Below are 24,275 nucleotides of genomic sequence, written 5' to 3' on the forward strand. Positions count from 1 at the left end.
CCCTCGCAGGGGAAGGGGTCCCCTGCCGCCCATTAAAGCAGGGGGGCTCATGCTGGCTGCCCCCCACAGTGGGCACGGGGACGGGGCTGGCTGGGGGCACCCTCCCGTGCCGCTTAGCAAACCCCCAAAAGTCTTGGTGGAAGGAAAGATCGGGGCGATTGTAACAGCTGGGGAAGGGGTGAAAGTCCACATGTCCAGAGGCTTCAGAGGAAGGGGTTGAGCCCCCCGGGTGCGGACGGCGGGGCCGGGGGGCCGCTCAGCGGCAGTAGAGGCTGCGGCAAGGTGCTGGGGAGTTCGGGGAAGGTGCCAGCCTGCGGAAAGGCACTGGCGGAGGCGGGGAGGGCGGCGGTGGCAGCGGGGACACTGCTGAGGGGCAGCGGCAGGGATGCGCTGTAGGTCATGGAATTGGCGGGGTGGCCGGCGGGCAGGCCAGGCACTGGAGAGCTGGTCCGCATCTGGTTCAGGGTCGGCTTGGGCTGCTCGGAGAGGCTGAAGGGGTTGGTGGGGGACGGCGTGCTCAGACCTAGCAAGAAGATGGGATGTGTCAGGACTGCCAGGCCACCCCCAGCCCTTCTCCTCCTCCTCTTTCTCCCCTGCCCACCACTTGCCCAGCCCAGGGAAGCCCTCGGCCAGCAGTCCTGCAGCACCTACCCGAGAGAAAGGGGTTGCGGGTCTTGGAGGCTGGAGTGGGTGCGACCAGGGAGTCCAGGTTGACCAGGGAGGAGGCGGCGGGGCCAAGGAAGGCCTCGGGGGTTTTACAGTCCTTCCGCTCCTTGCCAGATTCAGGCAGGGAGTCAGCCAGGTTGGCAAGGTCAAAGCTCTTTGCACCGTCCTGCCTGGTGCTGGGGAACAGGTCGCCAAAGGGGTCAGGCTCTGGGATGGAGGGAGTGGAGATGAGACACGTGAGCCAGCTGGGAGACACCAAGGGTGACAGCATCCTCCCTTGCCACCAGGGTGGCTGACAACACACCTCACCCCAGGTCACAGTGCGACACAGTGGGGCTGAGCCTGCGGCATGGTCTGCCCAAATATCCCCCAAACCATCACGGGAGACAGCAGAGCTGGGGATGTGGGTACATACACAGACTTGGGCTGCTCCCTCAGCTGTGGGTCAGACTGACACCACAGCATGTGCCCGCAGAAACAAGTTCTGGCCACGCCAGAAAGCAGCTACATACACCCTGACCAGCCCTAGAACTTCCTCCCTGCCACATGCAGGGACAGGTCACCATCCCCACCTGCCCACTCCCAGCTCTTACCCACAGGGCTGCTGGACTTGGCCAAGGAGGATGGCTGTGAGGGCTCCTGCTCCGACGGCTCAGGCGGCTTTGCAAATGGGTCAAAAGCGTTCCCCCCTGGAGCTGGGAGGAAGAGGGGACACTCAAGGAGGGGAGCAAGCAGGGAGGTGGGAGGCAGGAGATGGAAGGGCAGGAGAGAGGCAGGGGTTGCTGCCTGCAAGGAGAAAGAGAAGAGGGGGTGCAGTGTAGGGCATGGGGTTGGGGGTCAGGAATGTGCACTCAGGGAAGGCTTAGATGAACTAGATCATGGGATCACTGCAGACCAAGGCACCCCTACTGCTCACAGCCATATTACCCCATTCCAAGCAGGTCCCTTTGCCAGCCCCAGCAAGGACAGGTCTGCAGGAATGCTTTAGCAACCAGCACACCCCCCCACCCCAGGTTCTGCAACCCTCACCAGGGACCAAAACTGGGGGCAACACATGCAGGACCTGCATGAGGCTGGAGGAAACACCAAGGAGGAACTGAGAGTGACGCTGAGCTTTGAAACACAGGCTGGTTCTACAACGGTTTCACCATCCACAACGTGGCAGCTGTGACCAGCAACAGTCCTGTCTGGTCCTGGCAGGCTGTACAGGGGTCATTTGGGTTGAACAAATAGGTATCACTGATGGGACACAGCATCACCTTGCTGCTGGAGGGGTGTGGGGCTGCCATCCGCTCCCACAGGATGGTTCTATTAACTGCCTTGTTAATTAAAGCAGCCTATTCTGTACAAAGATAAAGCCTAAAAGTTCCTTTAAGTCTTCAGGATGCTGAGGGGTGAGCAGAAGTCCTGCTGAGGGTCAGGAGGGTGGGGAGGGGGTGTTTGGGGAGCTGGTTGAAGGAGGAAGAGGGGAGAACCCGGAGATGCCCACTTGCAGGAGGGTAGTGATGGTCAAGGCTGTCCTCAATCCTCAGCAAAGCCAAAAGGTCCACTGAGCCTCTTACCAGGGGTTGGAGGCTGTTCGGGCACAGCAGCCCAAGGGTCAGGAGCTGGAGTAGAACTGGAGCCCTGGGGGGCTGGGGGGGATGCTGTTCCCCAGGGGTCTGCAGGAGGGAAGCCAGAAGACATGGGCGCCTTCCCCCAGGGGTCAGAAGCTGCAGTGGTGCTGTGGGGAAAGTCCCAGGGCCCAGCAGAGGTCTGCTGGGATGAGGTGCTCGCCTGGGAGAGGGGCTCCCCACCAGGGTCTGGGACTGGCACCCAGGGATCTGCTGTACCGGTCCAGGCAGAAGCCACCAGCTCCACTTTGGGTTTCATATCTGGAAAAAAAGGGAAACTGTGGGAGAGGGGAACAACGCAGAGCACAGAGGAATGCTGAGTGGTGGGGATGTGGCCAGGGGACCATGGCTTCCAGCAGTACCACCTGGGTGTGTAACAGAGTAGGCAGCAGAAAGAGAAGAAGGCAGAGGTCCTCACTGTTGAACTCCTGGGGACTGGGGAGGAACAGAGGCAAGGGACAACCTTCTGCCACTGCCCCAAATTTTGGCAGCCTGCAAGTTTTCCTCACCTGGCATATCCCATGGGTCAGCAGACGTGTGGCTGGAGGGGGCCGGCGCTGGCCCAAATATATCTGCCAGCTCCAGAATAGAGGACTGCAGACAGAAAGGGAATAAAGAGGTGAGAGGAGCCTGGGGCAGACCTGCAGGATCACCCCTGTGTGGCCACCCAGCCTCCAGTGCTGTACCTGGCTTTTCTTCATCTTATCTTCTTCTTGCTCTTCATCCCTGCCTGGGGCAGTCTCCTCCACTGGTCGCTGCTGCAGGGAGTTCTCCCCTTGCCAAGTCCTCACTTCCTGTGGGGACAAGGGATGGGGCCTGTGAGCTCAGCAACCCTGCAGCCAGCACCTTCTCCAGGAGACACACCCAGCACAGGAGCTGCCACCCAAAAAGTCCCAGCATCTGAGCAGACAGCTCCTCCGGGGCCAAGCCCCCCAGGAGAGCACTCAGCAGACAGCCCGGAGCAGCGAAAGCAAAGCGGGCACCGGAGCAAGTGATGTTTCGGGCTCTGGTGCCACAGAGAGAAGACCAAGTGCAAGGAGAGCAGAGTGCCAGGACTGCAGGACACAGGTACCTTCTTGTGCTCCTCTTTGCTCAGCGCGAGCGCGAGCTGCAATTGCCTTTCTTCGTCTGTACTGGAAAGTGGAGGAAGTGGCTTCTGGCAACAGAGGAAATTGGGTGACATTTCAGCTTGCCCTCAGCTTGCAGGACTTCTTGGAGGCTGTCCCTCTACTTGCCACTGCCATTCCTGCAGCCCCTTTCCTGCCTGCACAGCACCTGTGCCCATCCAGCTGGCCTTGTCTGCAGGCCCCCCAGCCCAGTGTCCCTGTGCTTTCTAACCAGCTCCTGCTCAGCTTCCCTGCAGCCCCTGCCCAGCTCCTTCCTCACTCCTATCACCTGCTGCTGGATTTAAGGCTGGGATGACTCTAAATTAGGCAGTCAGCATCTCCCCTGAGAGGTTTATGGGGACTCTGATGCAGTCAGTGAAGGAGAGGGAATGAGTAAGGCATCCCTGGCAGCCTGCAGGAAGAGGGTTTGTGACACTGACCAACCTCAGTTTGGGATTCCTGCCAGCCCCACACCTAGACCTGAGTAGACTCTGGGGAGAGGCTGTCTCTGTACCACCATGGTGGCCCTGATCACCGCCCCATGGCACTTTCCCAGCAGTGTGGAGGAGACTCACAGGGGCTGGAATGGGTACCCTGGTGGGGGTGTGCACGTGTCGACACCCATACATGTGTGCACATCCATGTGCAGCCCAGATGGACTCCAACAAACAGGCAACACTTTCCAGAGTGTTTCTACAGTGCTCATTGGAGCAGCGGGAGGAGGCTATAAATACTCCAATTTCAGGACAAAAATAGGGATATACGCTCTGCTCTGCCTCCAAAAGAGCCTCCATCAGGCAGGAAAGACTGGCAGCAATAAGCACCATCTCCAGAGCACATCCCCTGCCCTGGCAGGACTGAGCTCATGGTGCTGAGTGCCAGCTCCAGGGGATGCCCACCAGTCCAGCCATGTAGCTCCTTGGTCCCCATGTCCCTGTGACTTTGGTGTACCCACAGGCTCATGCACACGATGCCAGCTGGTTTCCAGTGAGCCAATAATCCATCCTTGGTGGAAGAGGGGACAGCAGATAGGCGAGGGCACAGCCTGAGGTGGCATCACAGTGGGCACAACAGCTCACTTGCTTGATTCCTCCTGGGGCTGTCTCCCAGTGCTCCTTCTAGCCCAGTTTGAAAGGACCAGACAGTGGGACGGAGCACCTGCGTGCAGTGAGCCCCCAGACACGGGGATGCTGCTGGCCCTGTGTCCACACAACCTGCTGGACAAGGCTTTGCCTTCTAAAACCTCTGTGGGTAGGTGAGACAAATGGGAGAGCTTAGACAAAAAGTCCTTGGCAGAAGAGGGCAGCCAGGTTGGGGGACAGGGGTTGGGGTAAATGCAGGAGACCCCCCAAGTTCACCCTGGGGTCTGGGAGGCTGGACAGATCCCAGCTTGGTGCTGTCCTGTCTAATATGAGAACAGGGAGCAGGGGCAGCCCATGCCTCCATTGCCCGCTGGCCATTTTGGATGCCAGACACAACGCGAGCAGCCTGGTGCAGCTGCAGGTACATGCACCAGCCTCAGGCAGCCCCCAAAATCCTGCCTCTTCCCAGGGAACTGACCCACTGTGTTCACAGGTAAGGCAAGGTACAGGGAGATGCCTCACGCCCCAGGACAGGCAGGGTCACTCTACCTTCTCTGCCTCCTCCCGACTCATGGCCAGTGCCAGCTGCAGCTGCAGTTCCTCCTCTCCTGTCGTCTGGGGCCGTGCTTGCTCCAGGTCAGAGGCAAACCGTGGGGATGAGGATGATGCTGGGAGATAAAACAGGAAAAGGAAAAGGAGTGGCATCAGTACTGAGGTATTTTGGGGGAGCACATCAGCAGTTTCCAGGCCTCTGTTGCAATGCCCAGCCTCCCCAGGAGATGTAGCCACACATTAGAGCTCCCTACATCAAACAAGCCATGAGTTTAAGGCTGGAGGCACCATCAGCTGCCACTGCTGCTGGGGTCCACCACTGGCAAACCTCTGCCCTGTGGTGCAGAATGGGCTTCAACACCACCATCCCAAAAGATGCAGAAGAATGACGGGCAGCAAGCAGGTGTAAACCAAATGCAACACCTGCCTCCGCTGAGCGAGCCGTCAGTAACACTCACAGTTGAATGAGGAGGGTGAGCCCCGTGTCCGGCTGTAATCTTCACCATAGGGTGATGCCCGGCGGCCGTAGGTGACCTGGTGGCTGCCGCTGCCCATGCCCTCCAGGGCCATGCGCTCCTTGGTCTGCAGCGCGTGTGCCCGTTCCTGCTTCAGCCGCTCCTCATCCTTCAGCAGCGCCATCACCTGCTTCACCTTCTCCCGGATGTTGATGCCCTGGTCCTTGCCGTCACGGTCCACATACTGGAAGTCCTTCAGCGTCTGGATGGTGTAGAGGTTCTCCCGGCACTGGTGGGTCACCTTCTCGGAGCCGGTTTTGATGAGGTAGTCCAGGAGGGTGAGGGCTTTGTAGACGTGACGCCAGTTCTTGCCGCTGTCGTTCAGCCGCCGCCAGATCATGCCCATGACCTCGGCGAAAGCCACCGTGTTGAAGGTGAGGTCGGCGATCTCGGACATGAGGGAGCTGGGAGGTCCCCAGGGATCATTGGAGGTGGCCTCCCGCACCTTGATCTCTGCCTCTGAGTAGTTGTGCACGATGTTCTTCACCTGCCGGCGCAGCGCCGAGGTCGTCATGGCTGTGTGGTGCCGGAGACCTGCTGCTGGCAGGCAGGAATGGTGGAGAAGGGATGAGTGAGCACGGCCACAGCCTCACCAGCGCCTGCAGCAGGGAACAGTGACACAGAGATCTCAGCATCACCCCAAACACCAAGACCCATCCCCAGAGCCCTTGGTTGGCACCAGGGGCACCCCTCAAGGTGGATGTGACCATCATAGGGGTATCAGGTGCACCCTGCCAGACTGCCACAGCTCACCAACTCAGACACACAGGACACTCAAGGGGAAAAGATCTCATGGCAAGTGATACCCAGCATTGCAGAGCCACCACAAGTTTTGACTCTGGATTCGGCAACATTTGGAGATTCTACCCTGCACTTCTGCTTCTAAAAGTAACCTCTGAAAATGGCAGCTCACTCCTCCAGGTCCTGCCTCACCTCCACTGTCCTGGCGAAGCTGATTTCAGAACCTCCCAGCCCTCCCCTGCAGGGAGGAGGACAGGAGGTACAGCAGCTCCCCTGTACCTCCAGATGCCCTACCTGCAGCTGCACACAGCCCTGCTTCTCCCGTCAGCCCTAGGCTCTCAGTGCTGTCAAGGCTGCATCATGCAAACCCAAAACCTCGCCATGAGTCAGAGCCTATCGCGACTCACTAGTGCTGGCAGCTGCTCAGGCAGATTTTCCCAGCAAATTCGGTAATTTTGCTCCTGCAAGAGGCTGGCAAATACAGGGGGCTAACAGCCAGCACCAGGTCAGCCAGCAGGACAGATAATGCGATGCCCCTCTCACCAAAACCCCGAGCTATCTGAGCCTCCTCTGGGCTCAGACACAGGGGCTGCAAGGGTCAGGAGCTGCCCTGGTACCTCCCCACGGGCAATGCCTGTCCTTGGGATGCACCGCACTGATACAGATGCAGTGATGTGGGGCAGCCTGGATCTGTGCATCAAAACCCTGTGCCCTGCTCCATGCTGGTCCTAAATCCTCACGTTGTCCCTGCATGGTGAGAAGACACTGCTCACCCTCATTTTCTCAGAAGGCCAAGCTGAGGGAGAGGCAGAGGCTGCCTGGAGCTGCCTTGCCCTCAGTAGGGCTGCACCACAGGACTGGGGAGCTGAGCTGCTCCCAGAGCCCTCACTGCAGCTGTGACAAAACTCACTGGCAATTTTTCCCCCATCCAAGATAACGCAAGCGAGCAGAGGAATATCTCCCCCACACAGCAGTCTGCAGACAGCGACTATCAGTGTGCATCCCATCACCCATCTCGGGTGCCGGTAGCTCCCTGGACTGCAGCTGCTCCACCATATCCAGCCCTCTCCCGGCTCAGGATACTGGTCCATCCCACCAGAGCTGGGCCAGGGCCATGCTGATGTGCCCACAGGCCCTGCACAGCACCCACCACGCTCCCACACAACCTGTGTGACCAGTCCAGCACCTCCTGCTCCTGTGGGCCAGCAGCAGTGGGCCAGGAGCCCCACAGCTCCACCAGCAACACCTCCCATGAGTCAGAGAGGAGCCTGGCACCGCCGCGCTCATGGGTGAACGAAGTTTTTCTCCAGATGCTTCCCTGTACCGATTCCCTTTCACAATGCAGCCCGTCAGCATGGCCTTTGGATCCCTCCAGGAGCGCCCATGGTGCAGACGGCCAGGCCACAGCCTGCCTGGCACAGAAACGCCTCCAGGACAAGGGCAGCAACACAGCAAAGTCCTCCAGGACTTGGCTGCACACTCTGCTTTCCACCAACACCCAGGTGGACATAAAGTCACGTTTTCCAAAGGTGCGACCAGCCTGGAAAGCACCAGCAAGCACACGGGCAGTGCAAGGAGGAGGCAGGATAGCTCTTTCTGCCTCCAACAGGTTTCCTAGCTGGACAAACCCCAGGTCCAATGACAGGCTCTCGGCATTGCTCATCCTGGCCAGAAACCTGACCCCAGCTGGACTTTGCCCGCCATGAGATGGCCTGGGAAGTTGAATGGAAAGAGATGGGAAGCATGGGCTAGGGCAGGGATGAGAGGAACGTAATCAGGGCTGGGAGCTGCCAGCGGGGTTAAGAGCTGTGGGTTTATCAAACACAATATCATGCCCCCCCCTCCCTGGAATATAAAGGGAGTGAAACAGAAGCCGTGTGGGAGATAAGGCGGCAGCACCCAGCAGCTCATATGGAATTACTGCAGTGACCTTGACCAAGACGTGGCCAGGTGGGAGAAGGACACGGCTGCGGGGCTGGGTCCCCATCGCCTGCGGGCCGGCGCGGGGGCTGCGGGGGCGGCGGGGGGCGAGGAGGAGCGGCCTGGAGGGGGAGCGGCAGGGATGGGGGGGCTGCAGGTCGGGAGGGGGGAAAGTATCCGGCGAGGGGAGGGGGATTACAGCTCCATCCTTAATCAGGTGCAAGGCTGAGAGGAGCAGCGACCGCCAAGGGGGGAGCGGCAGGGAACGGCCCCCGCAGCGCTCCCCGCCGTGCCGGGGGCTCCCGCAGCCGCCGCGGGGGCCCGAGCCCGGCCCGGGAGGCGGCACGGCATCACGCTGCCCGCCGGGGCCCGGCATCCCCCGCAGCCCGCGATGCTCCGGCGCCCAGAACCTTCCTCCTCGTCCCTCTCCCCCCCAGCGCAGCCCGGTGCCAGGGGCGCAGCCCCGGTTACCTGCGCGCCGCCGGTGCCGCCAGTGCCGCCAGTGCCGATGAGCGCGGGCTGGAGGCGGCCGCAGCCGCCCGCTCCTGCTGCGCGCCGCGAGTTGCCGGGCTGGCTGGGCAGGTCCCGGCGGCAGGTCCCGGCTTAACCCCTTCGGGACTGCCCGGGCACCGGCAGAGGCGCTCAGGCCCCCCCGGTGCGGTGCGGAGCAGCGCGGTGCGGTACCGGCCGCGGGGGATGCGGCGCCGAGCCCCTGCCCCGCTGCATGCGGGAGGCGGGGATGCTGTAAATGCTCAGTCACTGCCCCTTCTCTGGCAGCCAGCCAGGCGCTGCTCGCTGCTGCCTGCGCGCCTGTATTCCCTTTTTTTTTCCCCTCCTCCCCCCATTATTTTTAGACAGAAATCCGCGTCCCTGGGCGCGGAAGAAGCTCCGAGGCATGTCGACGCTCCCCACCACGCAGCTCCCTCTCTGCTACCCAAGGCCACGCTCGCAATTTGGGTTCTTCTTTTTTTCTTTTTTTTTTTTTCTTTTTTTTTTTTTCTGGGATCTAAATTTGGAGCGGGTTCTTCCCCTGCTCTGAACAGCTCCCGGAGCCTGGCTGGGGGGAGAGAGGGAGGCATCAGATGACATGACAAAATAAGTCATGTCTCTCGATCATTTCAATGCCACCCCCTCTCTCCCGGCCTCTGCCTTCCATTTTAATCACTGACAGCCCTTCAAGTATTATGGATATATATAATCTTTTTAATATCACTGACATTTTTCACGATGGAAGGCATCTCAGGGGTGCTGAGACATTCTGGGGTGGGAGGGGGATCGTGCCTTCCTGCTGCTGCTCCCGCCAGCCACACAGTGCAGAGCTGAGATCCATCTTGCCCTAGGGTCCTGCCTTAGGTCTCGGGGGAGGCCATGTGCCTCTGGGGGCTTTGCAGATCTCAGCAGCCTGACATTCCCAACAGGCTCTGGCTGTGCAGGCTGAATAAGCATCTATTCCCACTACCAGCCGCAGTGTGGGAAAAGAGCATATCCAGCATCCAAACCCTCTGCATGTCAGCCCAGAAAACATCCCAGCTTGGGAAATGGCAAGCGTTCTTCACTGCAGCCCAAGCTCCAACCTTCCTCTTCCTCCATTCCCAATGCTCCTGCTTCACTGTGTCAGATGACAACTCTGTCAAAAGACAACTTGCCTTTCTTCAGGCAGTGATTTTTTTATAAGTGAACCTCTCCATGGGGAAAATACTGTTTTTGGAGCTGTACAAATGTGGGGCTTCTATGCTGGAGGGCCCAAAATCCCACTGTGGGCATAGGACCCAGCAAAGCACTGTTTGCCCTCAGCAGAGGCTGGCTGCTCATCCAGACCCCCTTTGCCATTGAGAAACCTCTGGAAGTGCACTGTCACCTTCTGCTTGCAGCATTTTCCTGCAATTCCCCCTCTTCCCATCCTCTCTGCTGGTGATGGCATCTTCAGGCCCCACTCACGTGATGGGTTTGGAATGTGACTCCCAAGGCCAGGAAGGTCACTCACCTTGCTTATTTAGCAAACACAACACAAATTATTAACACTAATACAAATATTGCCCACATTTGGGAGAGGGGAATGAATAATTTCCTTGCCTGGCTGCAAGGACTCAGGCTTACAGGGCCCTGCAGAATGCAGGGCTGACAGCCCTGAGGATCTCTGTGCTAAGGACAGAGCCCACATCTCACACTGGACCTATAAATAAGAGGTATATATTTCTAAAGCTGCTCTGTGGAAGCCAGCTCTAATTCCACTGCAGTTCCTGCCCTGTTACTTCCACAAATCGATGAAAAAAAAAAAAAAAAGGAAAAAAAAAAAAAAGCAGCTGGCTCACAAAAAGCTGCAGCAGCCAGACAGCAGAGTATCATAGTTGCTGGCCCAGCATATCCCTTCTTGCATGCTCCTTGTACCTTGCCCCCTGAGGACACTCTTGTCCAAAGCTGGAAGAGGCACTGGCAATACTTTTGACGAAGAATTATGACAAGAAATTAGACTATTCACAGGTTTGTTCTCCTTTGCAGAACTCCTATGCCACCCACTTGCCCTCTGCCACCAGACTCCTCCCTGAGAAGGAAAGATGCCAGCACAGGACATTCTTCCATTGTACGTGACTGATGTAAAACTTTCATCTACCCGGTGTTGTATTAACAGATTTTCCTGTGGGTAGATGAACACATGGAGCCTGGTTTCAATAGGCTGGACTGAAGATATGGATCCATGGAGACATGGATGGGCTTTGCCATCCTTTAAGGTAAAGCTACCAAATGAAAGGATTCCTGCCTCTCAACTGTGCAGACTCTCTCCTAGAAACAGATGGCTTGAGCAGTTTGAGTTGGGCAGATTCACAAGCTGATAATCATCTCCAGGGAGGCAGGAGCTATTGTCAGAGCCTGTGAGACACACCCCAACTTCAGGCCTTTTTCCTCCCAATTCTCAAAATGTTGCTGAAATTCTCACTCCAGGAATGCTGAGCAGAGACATTCCCTTTGTGGGTCTGTGCCCGCTAAGCCAGAGGAGGCTCCTGCTGCTATAGAAGCCAAAATGCTTCCCCACACCCCACAAAGAGAAAACATCTCAAAAGATGAGGAGCCTCACCTGGCCAGTGAAAAAAACAAGCTGTGCTTTACCATGGTGCTGCTGGGAGCCAAGGGGAGGAATAGATACTCTCCCCAGGGACAGCACAGGAGTTAAAATGAGGAAGCAGAGGACACCAATTCAGCAGAAGAAGCAGTCATTTCACACTACAGGTGCAGCTCCAAGCCGTGTGCCAGCCCAGGGACAGGGCCACGTGCCCAAGGGACACACCTGGAGCCACTGAACTCATGGCTGAGTGATGCTCAGCATGGATAGGCATCTGCTGCCTAAGAGCTCCAGTGGGATCACCATCCCCAATTAATGATCTACACTGATGTCATTGCTCTACAGGGCCAAAGCCTTTCTGGGGAATGCTGTCCAGCTGCTTTTACCAGGAAGGTGACACTTACTGACATCAGACCAAGACAGACCCCACACAGAGCTCACTCTGCCTCGGGAACCTGCTCCAAGTCCAATGTGCCAAACTCAGGTCTGGGATGCCTCCACAAAAAGCCCCATTCCAGCAGTGATGAACACAGAAGGAAAATGGTGAAGAGCCCAGACACACAAGCAGATGGATGGACTGGAGGGATGTCTCTAACACGAGGCCTTACCATGGCTCACAACTTCTATAGCACAAATTTCTCTCATTTAAGAGTGATTAGTCTTGGAAGGAAGCATGTAACACCTGGCTCAGAATGCCCTCAGAATGGGGCATGAGTACCTGGAGCTCAGTGGAAAGAGATGATAAGATCAGCACAAGAAGGAAAATTTTGAGTGCAAAACCAGGCAGGGTGGCAACACCCCTTGGGACAGTGTTTTTAGTGGGATCCAGAATGCCTCAGAGAAGCATCCCATCAGCAAGTCCCAAGGGGAGACTGGACAAGCCGCCAAAAATATGATAAAAACCAGGATGGATTTGTCTGCTCTCCTGGTACCAGTATTCATGAGTACAAGAACACCCTGCTCACTCACCTGCTAGCCAAGCACAGTCAAGACACAAAGAACATACCTCATGGTAACTGGCACTTTTAAATTCTCCTTTAGCAGAAATACCAGTATTTTCCAGTCTTAACGTTTTCTGAGGTGGTGATGCTTCTTGCCTTGTCTCTTCTTGGCAAGCATCATCTGTAGCAGTAACAGATGACCTAGCAGTAGTCTCACATCACAGTGTGTCAGAAAAAAGGCAGCCCAGTATTTGTAATCACTGAATCACTTCAGAAAGAAGAATCTCCACTCCATCTGTGTAAACATGGTTATTTATTTCATTTTTTTAAAAGCAAATCTGTTTCTACATACAGAGGGCTTCACTTCCACTTCAGAGCATGTTACTGCTTTACATCCTCAAATAAAGATACCATTTCACTCACCATTGAATCCAGCAGCCTGTAAACCTACAGAAATTCAGAGAAGACTGCAGTGAAAACACATGAAGAAATCCTGAGGCTGAGACTGACAGAAATGGTTTGAGGTACATTTTCATATGTGCACACACACAACCACACAGAAGTGGCAGCCTGCTGCTAACAGAGCTCTAGTAGTAACTTCCCTGGCTATGAAGTGTGTTTAACATTATCTGAGGTACAATTAATTCAGCTGATCCCTCCAGAGTCTGCAAGCAATGCTAAAGGCATCCCAGATAGAAGTCCCGCATGTGGCTGTATAATGGCTGGATTTCTGCTAGCAGATTCTAGGCTGAAACAAATTAATTTGGATTTCACACTTACCTTGCTGCAGCACAAGGGACATATGTCTGCCAGTTTTCTGAGTTTAACAAAATTCCTGCCTCTCTCCCTGAGCCTCAGTGTGCCTTACAAGAAAAGAACAAAACCAAGACAATGACACAAGCTTTGGTCAGACTCACTTCAATATAGAGCTTTTCCTGGTATGTTTCACGTGCAATAGAGTCTGCCTGCTCCTGAGCAGGTTCTGCCCCATCTGTATTTTCAGCTCCCTCTTTCACCGTCTGCTTCTCATCTCTTCCTTTGATGGACTCTGCCCCACCTTTCACGTCCTGCACTGAAATGGAAGATCCTTGCTTCTCATCTTTTGCTTTCAGCTTTCTGCTGCCTGAATGATCCTAATCAGGGACAGACCAAGAGTAAAAGGGACCTAGGTCAGGACACTGCTCAAGATGCATCTCCCAGCAGCAGCACATCTTTCACTGGGTTGGAAACCAGCTCAAACTCAGGATGGATCATGCTGTCCCCAGCACTCAGGGCTCACCAAGCATCCCAACACCTACCACTTTCTCTTTCCCTGATGTCCCTCTGCTTTTCTTGCCTTCTTTATCCTTTTTCTCTTCTTTCTTAGTAATTATTTTGTCTTCCTTTCCTCCTTTATTTGCTCCTCCTTGCTGTACTTCCTCTACAAAAGAAAGGATCTCAATTAACCAAAAACCTCCACACATCCAGAAAGTCCAGCCCACTGCACTAGCACAGTGGGAATACTTTTGCAGTATATTTTCCTCTTTTTATTAATCTGAGATGTACTGCACTGAAAAACAATATCTTGAAGAGTTCCTTTTTTAAACAAGGAATGAAGAGGTCTCATTCCTCATCCCAGTGTCTGCTGGGTCAGTCTGTGTGAAAACCATGGCTAGACCTAGCTAAATTAAAAGGTCTTTTTTGTGAGTGGGTTTTTTTTTTCACTGATGCTAAACCACAGACCCCAATTAGTACTGTCACACAATCTGCTGGGTTTTTTCCTGATGCTTTTTCCTCAGGGAGACATATTGAAATTGATATTTCAGTTCAAATTCATCATGTTTTTTTGTATTTCCAACAGAAAGCAGTTGCTGTGCTCAAACCACCATTTACCTGTTTCCTCTGGAACAGCTTCTACATAGGTGTCCTTCTTAATCAAACCAAGCAGGGATCTCAGCCTCAGAGAGTGACTCACCAGGTCATCAATTGCTCCACGCCACAGCTGGAGGCTGAGAAAATGATCAGGATCAGAAGGGAGACAGTGCAGCAACTGCCACCTTGTTTGACCCTGTGCCCAGGAGTGAAGGCACCTGACAGCTGCCCTGTGCAATTAAACCAACAGAACAGCACCCACTGTCTAAATATCTGTGCAGGGGGGTGCTAAATTGCTTTCCTCGTGTTAGATCCCTCCAAGGTCTCAATGGTTTGCAAATCAACAGGCTCCCAGGAACCCATAAATATTACTGTGAAACTAGGTCTGCTCTTCAACATGACACACATTGGTAAATCAACCTGCTCTGTGTTTCCCAAGAGGAACCTGCATCCTTCTAATTTAGAAGCAACTCAAAGCTGTTGATGTGTTTACAGTCTGAAAGCCTGAGCAAAGAACAGAGAGACTGTATGAGGAAGGAGACAGTTATCTGAGTAAAAGGGTACAGATAATACCCAAAGGTTTCATAAATACAGACTGGAATAATCTTGCCAGAAATAATCTTGTACACTCTCCAAAACTACATGCATTTAATATTCTAAACTTATCCACAGGAAAAAAAAAAAAAAAAAGGCATTTGGGTCCTAGAGAACTGCTACAATTAAGCTATTAAAAAAATCAGAGTGTAAAGATGACTTCTAGAACTCGTATAATTATGTGCACTCTGACTCACAACACTCGTAACAGAGCTTGCTGACGCTGTTGATCACACAATGTTTTCACAAGCTCTTCCTTGCAAAGGTAACGCACCAGAGTGGATACAGAAGGTCTGACTGAGTTGGCCTCTGTTCAACACACAGCTCCAGAGCTGCCTTATTGAGCTGGGTCAGTGCTTCTTCCCGCTGCTCCTCCTCGGGGATTGACATTATAGCCTGTGAGAGAAAACACACAAGGGCTGTGGAGCACTTCTCAGTCTTTATTCCCAGTCCCTGAGCTCAGTGGAGCAGCCCACAGCTGTCTTCCTGGACACCTGTATGAAACCAGGCTGCACTGGGCACTTACACACCCAGATGGGGCTTCCTACACAGCTAGGATATGGCCAAGGTTCCCAAGATTTGTGGAACAATCCCGGATTCCCCCATCAGACTGATATTAATCCCCTTTGCAACTTCAGGTGTGCTGGGAAACAGGGATTCTGTCAAGCTAGAAGGCTCCCTTGTAAAGCTTAGTTATAAAAACAGAGAGATTTCCAAGACAGCACAACAGAAAAAGCAGGGATCGAATCCAAAGGACTCTTGCTTTAATCTAGGGAGGTCTGTACTTTATCCACAGCCTGTCATGAGTGCCCCCTTAGTTCTCTGATGAATAGGAAGGACTCTCCAAGAAGAACCCTTGAGGGAGCCACAGGAGGCTGTAAGCCCAGCCTGCCCCCCCACATTCAGTCCTGGGATGACAGAAAGCTAACAGGGGAAGAGCAGAGCTTAAAATATCTATTATATTGTGTGGCTCTCTTTTCTTCTTCACACAACAGCCCACACAATCTCTTGGGAATCTCTTTACAGGAGCCCTGAGGGTGTGGCTAGCAGAGCCAACACACATCGTAAATCTCTCAAACTCCCAGCATACTGGCAGCAGCCCTTTAGGTGGGCTCACACTGGGGCAGGCTGGGCTGTTTGTAGGAGAATTAACACACCATCAGCTTGTGGGAACAGAGGTGACCACCTGTTTAAAGTCCTCGAGGGAAAGGTTCCATCCTGAAGGACCTGCTTCATCCTCCTCAATGCTCTTTTCCCTTGGAGCCTCCTCTGATGTGTACTTCCCACGTGTGAGCTCAGTGGTGCTGCTCTGGGCAGAGGGAGGCTCTGAGGTGCTCTCTTGGTGCTCCATGTCCTCTGCAGCGCTCCTCTGGTCCAAGGGCACTTCCTTCTCTGAAGGAACAGCCAGGTGCTGTCTCCATAGTTTATGCAGCTGCTTTATCACTTGATGCTGATAATGCAACTGTAATAAGGGGGGAAAAGGTAAACATGAGCTGCACCTTCCCTCTTCAAACCCAACTGTTAAAGCCTCCATGGCAGACTCTGCCAGCTTCAGAACCCCAGGGATTCAGCAGCCCCATGGGTCTGCCCTCCCCACTTATTTCAGTTGTGCAGTCCATCCAACAGCAAACATCACCTGGGGATTTTTCCTGTGGAACAGCTCTTCCTCTGTGACACAGGCATCCACAGGAGATGGGGTGCGTTCGGGTGTCCGAATTTGGTCAAGAAGTTCATTCAGGCTGTCTTTCACTATAGCAGCACCTTCTCGAGCAGCCAGCTCACTCTGAGGCACCACAACAAGAACAACATGTGTGAGTCTCCATTGCATATGCAAACACACAAATTCAGTCCTACCTGTAACCACACTATTCATTATATAGAGTTACAAGGACATGAACAACTGCAAATACACAGCACAGCAATCCTTCCAACAGTTTTTCAAATAAACTCTACAAATCCTCCCCCCAAACTATACTTTTCAAAGCATGGTGTAATTTTCAATTTATACCTTAACTGCTATCATAGTGTACAGCAGTCAATCCCCTTCCCACTAAGTAGCTAATGAAATTAATTACCAACAGAAATTTCATTATTTAAAGGACCAGTGTGAACACTTCAGGAGACACAGTCATGTCTTTAGTAACAACATTACAATAGAATGAAGATTTCTTCATGTTATTTAGCAAACCTGCTCAAGTATGTGCAGACATTCTGTAAATCTCACTCTCAATAGTAATTGCACAACAATAAAAATACCATGTTGTCCACTCCTACCCTTATCCTCTATTTTCATATAAAGTTCAAAGCTCAGTTACCCAGCTACATGCTTGGTTACCTCCAGTTTCTCTCTGAAGTCAGCCAATTTATCCTCATACACAGCAATTCCCCAAAGGGTCACCTGAAGCAGAGCTCCTCCTAATAACAGAGGATGTGTCCTAAATTCCCAGGGCTCACTGAAAATGCCTGCTCTCTCTGACTTGAAAATAAAGGAAAACCTCCGAGTTTCTCCAGGCAAAATTACACCTGAAGTAAGAGAGAAAATACATTGGTCTGCAAGAAGCCACCTGGTTAGCCTGACACTTTTCCAACACCACCCCAAGTGTCCTTATCTCTCTACAAGACTCTTTCCCCATAATTTAGCTGGTAATCACACTTCATCCAGCTATTGTTCTCCTTCCAGATTTACTCTCAGTCCCTATGTTCCTGAACTGGCGTTATTCCCATTGCACTCCTTCTACAGCAAGCTGGTTTTCCTCCAGAAGATTATGCCCTGTTTGCCATTAGAAAATTATTCACTGCTCAGTATTTCACCCATTTACACTCAGAGCAGAAGCAACCTCCTTTCCTTTAAGTTCCAGGAGAGTGATCTGCCTTGCACAGCTCTTTTGGGGTGAGTCAGCTCTGACAACCCAGGGTGTTTTCCTCAGGAGAAATCACCCAGCAGTTCTCTGCCATTAGTCAGACTCCACATCCCAGGTAACTCCCAAATTCCTGCTCTCTGATTGAGGTAAAAAGGTCTTGGAGACCAGCAGGTCTCATACCTGGTCTGGTATCAAAGTAAAAATAGGGCATCCTCCTCCCCTTGGCTCCTCTGGAGGGGATCTGCTGGGGGAGCCTCATCCAGTTGTACCAAATGGCAGCTCTGCCATCATTGGTCACTGTCAGGAAGCTTTCAGCCTTCTCTCTAGCCAGAGTCTCAAAGGTGAGCCGGGCAGCAATGCCAATTTCCTTCTACAAGGAAGAGGGAAAAGATAACAATTTCTATCTGGCAGGAATTATTCTGCATGAAGTCATAGCTCAAAAAAGGGGTTGAGCCTTTGCTAGGAGAACTTGTAAGGCAGGTCCAAAGAAGTGGCCATTATACAGAGAAAGCCTGGGAATCTGAACCTCACACCACAACCAGAGCTTCTGTTCCTAGATCCCTCTGGAGCAAACATAGGGATACTCTATTATGTTCAGAATAAGCCCCCATTGTGAGGCCTTGGAGTGACACTTACTGTACAACTGACTTGGGAACTCAAATAGGCTTAGCTTGACTAAACAATTAAAATCTCACAATTACCCTGCAAGCAGTGACGCCCTTTATCCAACGAGCAGGCTGGCCACAGAAAACTAAAGATGGAACCTTTTCAGCTTCTGGAACCACAATGAAGGAGTCACCTAAGGGATCACTGCTAAAGAAAACAAAAGCCAGCATTTTCATGGAGTGAAATTCACTTACAGAGAGGGGAGAACGAGGGGCGATCTACAAGACCCTAACAGAAATAATCCCATTTAATGTTTTATCACACAGCAATCTCTTTAGCGACAGAACCCTGCAGATGTGGTGAACCCATCTAGCTACATATCACTGACAAGGAGGACAGGACAGAATACAAAAGAATGAGACCTGCCTGAAGTACATGAGTGAAAAAGAACAAGGGGCCCTCAGGTTGTGTCTGTTACAGATAGAACAGGGAAAACCAGGAAATTAATGATGGAAGGCTAGAAAAAGACAATCAAATGGAGATAATTGAGAGTAGAATCCCACCCTGCCTGATGTAAGCTCTGAAGACACACAGAATGAAAACTGGAGGAAGAGCCTCAACAAAACTTTTCTCTGATTCTTGCTCCTTAGACACAAAGCCCACAAAGGGACAACAGCTCCTAAATATGGTGATAATAATTTAAGAATATGCCTTTTATTATGTCCCAGTGGAAACTTGTCTCCATTCATAACAGCTAAGGATATCCTCAAATGGTGCACACCCAAAATTCTTTATTTTGCCACAAAGTAAAACTTACAGGGTCTCAATCTCTTCAGAAATGGTGGTATCTCGAAAAGCCTCAGCTGAGACAGATGTGAAAGGCTGCCCTTTCCCAATCACCTCCAGTCCTTCCAGATCCTGGACATACACAGAATGACCGACTCACACTTGTTCTTTTATATAGAAAGAACATTAAAACATCAGACAAATGCACCAACTCAGTCAAGTAAAGTAAAGTTGTGGTATCACAATGGTTTTTAGAGGTATCCAAAGAATGCTCAAGGGACATGGGAAAGAACCAATTCTGAGATTCCCAGGAGTCCAAGATGACTGCATTCCCAACGAGCAATGATGCATGGAGAAAGTGTCCTTCACACATTTCTCACCCTCAGAGAGGTTTCAAAGACAAAAAAGTGAAGTTTGGCCTGCTTGTAGGAGGAGGGGCCACCTGCCTTCAGGAGATTATTTCTGTGTGTCTTCCACATGGGTAAAGATCTCTACCCTCTGCCCCATGGCACTAAATCAAAGTCCTGCAACAGCACTCAGCAAGTTTTTCCTAGGTCCTGGAAGCTGCACGCTGCTGGTTAGGTGTCCTACTCTGAGGCTCCTAGACTCTATCCAACACTTCAGGAGGTCAGACAACTCCTTCATAGGTGTGGCCCTTTGGAAATGTGGGAATTTCCAGGAAAAGCACTGTGGAACAAAGTTTTAGTTTCCTAATGCTTTTTCCAGATCCTCTTTAGGCAATTTTGTTACTCTACAGCACCTGACAAGAGACACTAAGAATGTCCTTGTTCCTCTGGTCTTACCGGCTTAAAAAAGCCCAGCTCCTCTAGGAGAGATTTTAGCTCCTGCCGTCGATGTTTCAGGAAAAGACTCTTATCCCAGTTTAGGTGGCAAGGAATCTTCTTTGGAGGCTTCAGACCTGTGGAAATACCCATACAAGAGCTCACTCTCAACACACCCACATGCCTAATCAAATTTTATTCTCTGCCAAACTTTGGCCTTGTAGTGTTTTAAAGAGGAGGCTTAACAAGAAGGAGCTGCTCCTCCACACTTGTGCTGCATTTCTTTGGAATCACCTCTCTGCAGTGTTCCCTTACCTGTTTCCCTCTGGACAGTTCGGGGTTTCCCCACATGAGTGAATGGCTCTGGGTGCCCACATTCTGTCCGAGTCAGGGTCAGAGTCAGCCCGGTGAGCTCATCCCCGATTTGCTCAGGAAGGCTCCAGAACTCACTTCCCACTCGGTATCCCTAGGGTGGGAAACAAGGCTCCCAGTGATACAGAGTTGTGCAGCTACCTGCTATTTTCACAGGCACGTGAAGCTAAAAGGAAGAGGTCTCATCCTGATTATATGAGCATTTTAAAAGCCTATGGATTATCCTTTTCTGCAGAGCAAGCCAACATTTTCTATCAGGCTGCTGTCAAAGACAAAAGAACTTTCTTCTATCTAGTGCACGTGAAGGTAGAATGATATTAAAACAAAGCCTCACACAAATGCAAATTCTTTGATAGCGCTATAAATGTGAAAAAAGGATTTTAACACAATATTCCCATAACCCTCCTGCCTTACCTGTGCCCTTTTCTCCATGGCAATCACTAAAATCCAAGCCTGAAGCTATCAGATCTTTCTGCCACTGGAACATTAATTGCAACACGTTCCCATGCCACTTCCCAGGGCACAACAGTGGTGACATTCAAGAAATGCCACTTGCTCATCACCACTTTCCCCTGAATGGTATGGATAGCACAGTTCAGCTTTTTATTTTTCATGTCCCTGAAAGCTCTGCTCAGATACCAAGCTGAGGGATTCAGAGTGAATCAATTGAAACAAAATTAATTCAGAGTGATAAACATCTCCTGACAGCACTTCAGAGACTTACTCAGAACAGTGTTTCAAAAGAACAGTACAATCAGGACACACAGGAAGTGGGGCTCTCACCTTTCCAGGAAATAGGGCAGGGAGACTCCGGTCAATGAGGTCACGTTCTTCCTGAATTTGCCTATAATTGTCTGACATGTTCATCAGCAATTCATTCTCTGGCTTGTGAAGAATTTCTATAAATAAAAAATGTCACACCATTGGTGCTGCACTTCTGGGCACACCCTTTGCTATCCTTACTGTTCACCTGTAACCCACCCACACAGTTCCCTGCCAAATCCACTATCCCCTCCCCATCCAGAGCCACCAGCTCATCTTCCCACCCCATCCAGAGCCACCAGCATAAGCAGTGTGGAAGCTCTGAGAACACGGAGTTAGACTGCAATGGCAATAGGATTACACCTGCTGGGCAATGACCGCTGTGGTTTGGTGTGGGGACATCAAACTTCTCCACCTGCACACAGAATTTCACAGAATGAGACCTCCTTAGCTTTTCTCACCTCCTAGGTGTTTCTCCTGCTTTTTCCTCATTGCCATATGATGGTTCCAGTTCTGGAAAGCTTTGTGCTCTGCTAGTTTGGCCTGATGTGTCTTTTCTTTCTTCTCTCTTCCATGTTCCTCTTTTAAAGCTGCTGCAGTAACATCTGGATGAGGAACCTTAATAGCATCTGCTAGCTGATGAGAGATTAAACATTAATGAACCTCTCCATGCACACCAGAACAGGAATGGGAGAGGGAAGAAGAATTCTTCAGATTATCAGCACTGTTATATTAGTAATCTGAGAGGAAGGAAACCAGGGGAGTAAGGACACACTCAGACACAAAGGAAATATTTATCTGAGTAATGAGACTCCAGCAATGGCATTGCTGCAACACCAGCTCTTCCCTGAAACTATCAGCAGGGCACAGAGGGAAGAGCAAGCCTGTGTAATTGCTCCCTCCATGACCTGGTCCTGCACAGAGGACTCCAAAACCTGCTGGTGCAGTTTCTCTGAAGGCAAACCCTCCCAGAGAGTGTGAGGCTGGGAAAACCACACCTCAGGCCTGCCCTGCTCCTGATAGGTGCTGGAAAGCATCGAAAGGTACTGCAGGCACTACACTCCACCTCTGGAAAAGTGCCACGCAGCAGCATTTTCCTAACTCTGCAAACCAACCTGAGTGTTTCTTCTGGCCAAGGCCTCCATCTTTAACTCCTGGAGACTTCCCAAAATGTGATGAGGGAGGATCTCTTCACAGCCATCATCAAACTGTCTTGGTCCTACAACATACATATAAAAATACCCAACCCCAGAGCCAGGTCACTAAAGTTTGGCTTAGCAAAACCAAAACCCAGAAGTAAGATGTGAAGTTGAACCCTACCAGGAAAAGTCAGTGGTCCCCTGGGTGCCTTGGGGTGAACAGGATGTGCTACGAGATGTGCCACCTCCTTGGGTCGGTATTTGCGGACAAGGTAATTCTTCTGAACTGGAATTCTCCCAGCATCATGGGGAAGGCGTGGAGCATGAAGCTTCAGGAAATAAACAGTCACAGTGCAGTTAGGTACACAGTGACTCACCTTTATTCCATCTGATCCTTTTAGGATATGCACAGTAGCCATATCAGTTCCTGGCGGGGTCCTGTGAGTCCTGGATAGGGACTTTTCACATGGACGTGTAACAACAGGACGAGGAAGGAATGGATTCAAAGTAGAAGAGTAGATTTAGACTACCTATTAGGAAAAACTCTTCCCTCTGAGGGTAGTGAGGCCCTGGCATAGAGTGCCCAGAGAAGCTGTGGCTGCCCCATCCCTGGAAGTGTCCAAGGGCAGGCTGGATGGGGATCAGAACAACCTCGAATAGTGGAAGGTGTCCCTGCCACGGCAAGGGGGGGAGGATGGAGACAGATGAGTTTTATGGTCCTTTCTAAGCCAAATCTTCTGTGATTCTTCCCCTACAGGACACTTTGTGCAAACAGCACAGTGACCCAGCTGTGCAGATACCAACTCAGTTACTGTCTTACTCCTCTGGATCTTGGTTTATAACAGGGGCATGAGAGTTTTAAATCACTTTCCAGAAGAGATTTCTGCTGCTGACACCCAAATGCTTCCACTCACACACTGTGACCTGCTTTTTGGAAGGAAAGCCAACAGAGCTACTAAACAACTTACACATCTCATTAGATCAGAAAGCTGAAGATGTAATTTTGAAGAGGCAGATGACTTATCCTTCCACTTGAAAGGACTGCACAGGCACCTATAATGCTTTACTTTTAGCAACTGAACCTGATGAGCTGACATTTTATCATGATAAAAAGCCCTACAGACAAAATGGCATGAGAACTCAGCTGCAGGAGTGAGTTTTGGCTTTTGTAAATGGGCAGCACCCTCTGTTAAACACACAAAAGGAGAGTGTCAGTTAAGGCAGCTATTTCTAGCAGTAAAAATACTCATACATACTTTCTCCAGGTCCTCCACCTTAATTTCAAGTGCCTGGATGTCCTCTCCTTGCAGAACATATGGAACAGGCTCAGGCTTGGGCTCTTCTGCAGTAGTTGAACAGGGCTGTTCCAAAGTCTTTTCCTTCCTGCCTAAAAAACAGATGAAGAGACTTCTTCAGTCTCCCACGGAAGCACCATATTTCTGTCAGGATAGTTAATGATTTCCAGATGAACTATGTTTTGGGATTACTTCTCTTTAAGGTTGCACAGAACAATTAAATTCAACATCTCTTGTAACTGAAAAAAAACCCATCATCTGTGAACCTCCAAAAACCAGAGTGGGTCAAATAGGAGTAAACTGTCTCACACTTTATTCTAGATGAGAGACAACGGGTATGGTAAATGCAAAGAAATACAGATGCCTGCAGGTGGAACAGCACATTCCTGGGAAGTTTCCAGCTCCAGCTGCAAGTACACAGATAACCTGCGCTCACCCAGCAGGGCTCGGGTAACAAAGCACTGGGTTCCAGGAGCTGCTCAGGGTCGGAAGAGCTCTGCAATACCAACCCCGGACAGAGCCGGGCACAGGGAGCTCCGCCGGCCCCTGCGGGCCAAGCTGAGGGGATTCCACCAGGGGCTGCTCCCCCTTAACCTGCGCGCCCCTCCCGCTGGGACTTGTTCCTTTAAAAGATAAAATATCACAATAATGACAGGAGGTCACTGGCTGGGGAAGGGGCTGGTCCCGGCCTCTCCAACCACGGCCCCTTCGAGGCCGCAGGCTCGGCCTGGCCCGGCCCGGCCGCTCGCTGCCCAGCCGCGCCCTGCTGCGGGCCGTACCAGGGGGAGTGCGGCACCGGGCCCGAGTCCCCCGCCGCGCCGCCATGTCCCGAGCAGCGCCGAGGGGCCGGGCCCGCCGCAGGTCGCGATGGGTCGCGATGGGTCGCGATGGGTCGCGACAGGACGCGCGGGCACCAGCGGCCCCGGGCAGCGCCCCCTGCCGGCGCTCCGCGGCACCGCTCCCCCCGGGCGGGGCGCACCGTGCGCATGCGCCGCCTGCCCACACGCGTGCGCTCTGCGGCTGCGACACGGGC

General features: G+C 52.1%; 2 protein-coding genes across 4 annotated transcripts; both read right to left on the reverse strand.

Annotated features, from left to right (window-relative positions):
• Positions 1 to 197: 197 nt before the first annotated feature.
• EPN3 (epsin 3) lies at positions 198 to 9,057 on the reverse strand. 3 transcript variants are annotated; one of them, XM_058852365.1, is made up of 10 exons: positions 8,667 to 9,055; positions 5,478 to 6,071; positions 5,017 to 5,135; positions 3,352 to 3,435; positions 2,966 to 3,073; positions 2,789 to 2,873; positions 2,229 to 2,540; positions 1,260 to 1,361; positions 652 to 873; positions 198 to 523 (listed from the first exon to the last, which is right to left on the reverse strand). In XM_058852365.1, exons 2-10 carry the CDS (start codon positions 6,046 to 6,048, stop codon positions 204 to 206), a joined length of 1,923 nt encoding a protein of 640 aa, XP_058708348.1. In that variant the 5' UTR covers positions 6,049 to 6,071; positions 8,667 to 9,055; the 3' UTR covers positions 198 to 203. The 3 variants fall into 3 exon arrangements, with proteins under 3 accessions (XP_058708348.1, XP_058708346.1, XP_058708349.1); XM_058852363.1 differs by having other exon boundaries at positions 5,478 to 6,133; positions 8,667 to 9,047; XM_058852366.1 differs by lacking the exon at positions 3,352 to 3,435 and having other exon boundaries at positions 5,478 to 6,133; positions 8,667 to 9,057.
• A 3,469-nt stretch (positions 9,058 to 12,526) lies between these two features.
• Positions 12,527 to 24,220, reverse strand: MYCBPAP (MYCBP associated protein). Its single transcript, XM_058852358.1, has 19 exons — positions 24,022 to 24,220; positions 23,204 to 23,334; positions 22,129 to 22,276; positions 21,924 to 22,027; positions 21,270 to 21,444; positions 20,830 to 20,945; positions 19,990 to 20,140; positions 19,696 to 19,811; positions 18,924 to 19,024; positions 18,202 to 18,313; positions 17,681 to 17,870; positions 16,975 to 17,054; positions 16,276 to 16,422; positions 15,826 to 16,101; positions 14,914 to 15,035; positions 14,067 to 14,182; positions 13,493 to 13,614; positions 13,112 to 13,327; positions 12,527 to 12,641 (listed from the first exon to the last, which is right to left on the reverse strand). Exons 1-19 carry the CDS (start codon positions 24,065 to 24,067, stop codon positions 12,576 to 12,578), a joined length of 2,535 nt encoding a protein of 844 aa, XP_058708341.1. The 5' UTR covers positions 24,068 to 24,220; the 3' UTR covers positions 12,527 to 12,575.
• Positions 24,221 to 24,275: the final 55 nt, after the last annotated feature.

This window comes from Poecile atricapillus, chromosome 17 (genome assembly GCF_030490865.1).
Source record: "Poecile atricapillus isolate bPoeAtr1 chromosome 17, bPoeAtr1.hap1, whole genome shotgun sequence".
NCBI lineage: Eukaryota > Metazoa > Chordata > Aves > Passeriformes > Paridae > Poecile > Poecile atricapillus.

What these genes read in the sequence shown, in the direction of transcription:
- EPN3 (XM_058852365.1), bottom strand. Translation starts at nt 6,048, where the DNA reads ATGACGACCTCGGCGCTGCGCCGGCAGGTGAAGAACATCGTGCACAAC. An exon ending in GTCGGGAGGAGGCAGAGAAG is followed by an intron (nt 3,436 to 5,016) that starts GTAGAGTGACCC and finishes CTCTGTTGCCAG; the next exon opens with AAGCCACTTCCTCCACTTTC. An exon ending in TGACCCATGGGATATGCCAG is followed by an intron (nt 2,541 to 2,788) that starts GTGAGGAAAACT and finishes CTTTTTTTCCAG; the next exon opens with ATATGAAACCCAAAGTGGAG.
- MYCBPAP (XM_058852358.1), bottom strand. Translation starts at nt 24,067, where the DNA reads ATGGCGGCGCGGCGGGGGACTCGGGCCCGGTGCCGCACTCCCCCTG. An exon ending in TCTGAAGAGATTGAGACCCT is followed by an intron (nt 18,314 to 18,923) that starts GTAAGTTTTACT and finishes TGTTTTCTTTAG; the next exon opens with CAGTGATCCCTTAGGTGACT. An exon ending in ACTTCAGAGAGAAACTGGAG is followed by an intron (nt 16,423 to 16,974) that starts GTAACCAAGCAT and finishes GTGGTGCCTCAG; the next exon opens with AGTGAGCTGGCTGCTCGAGA.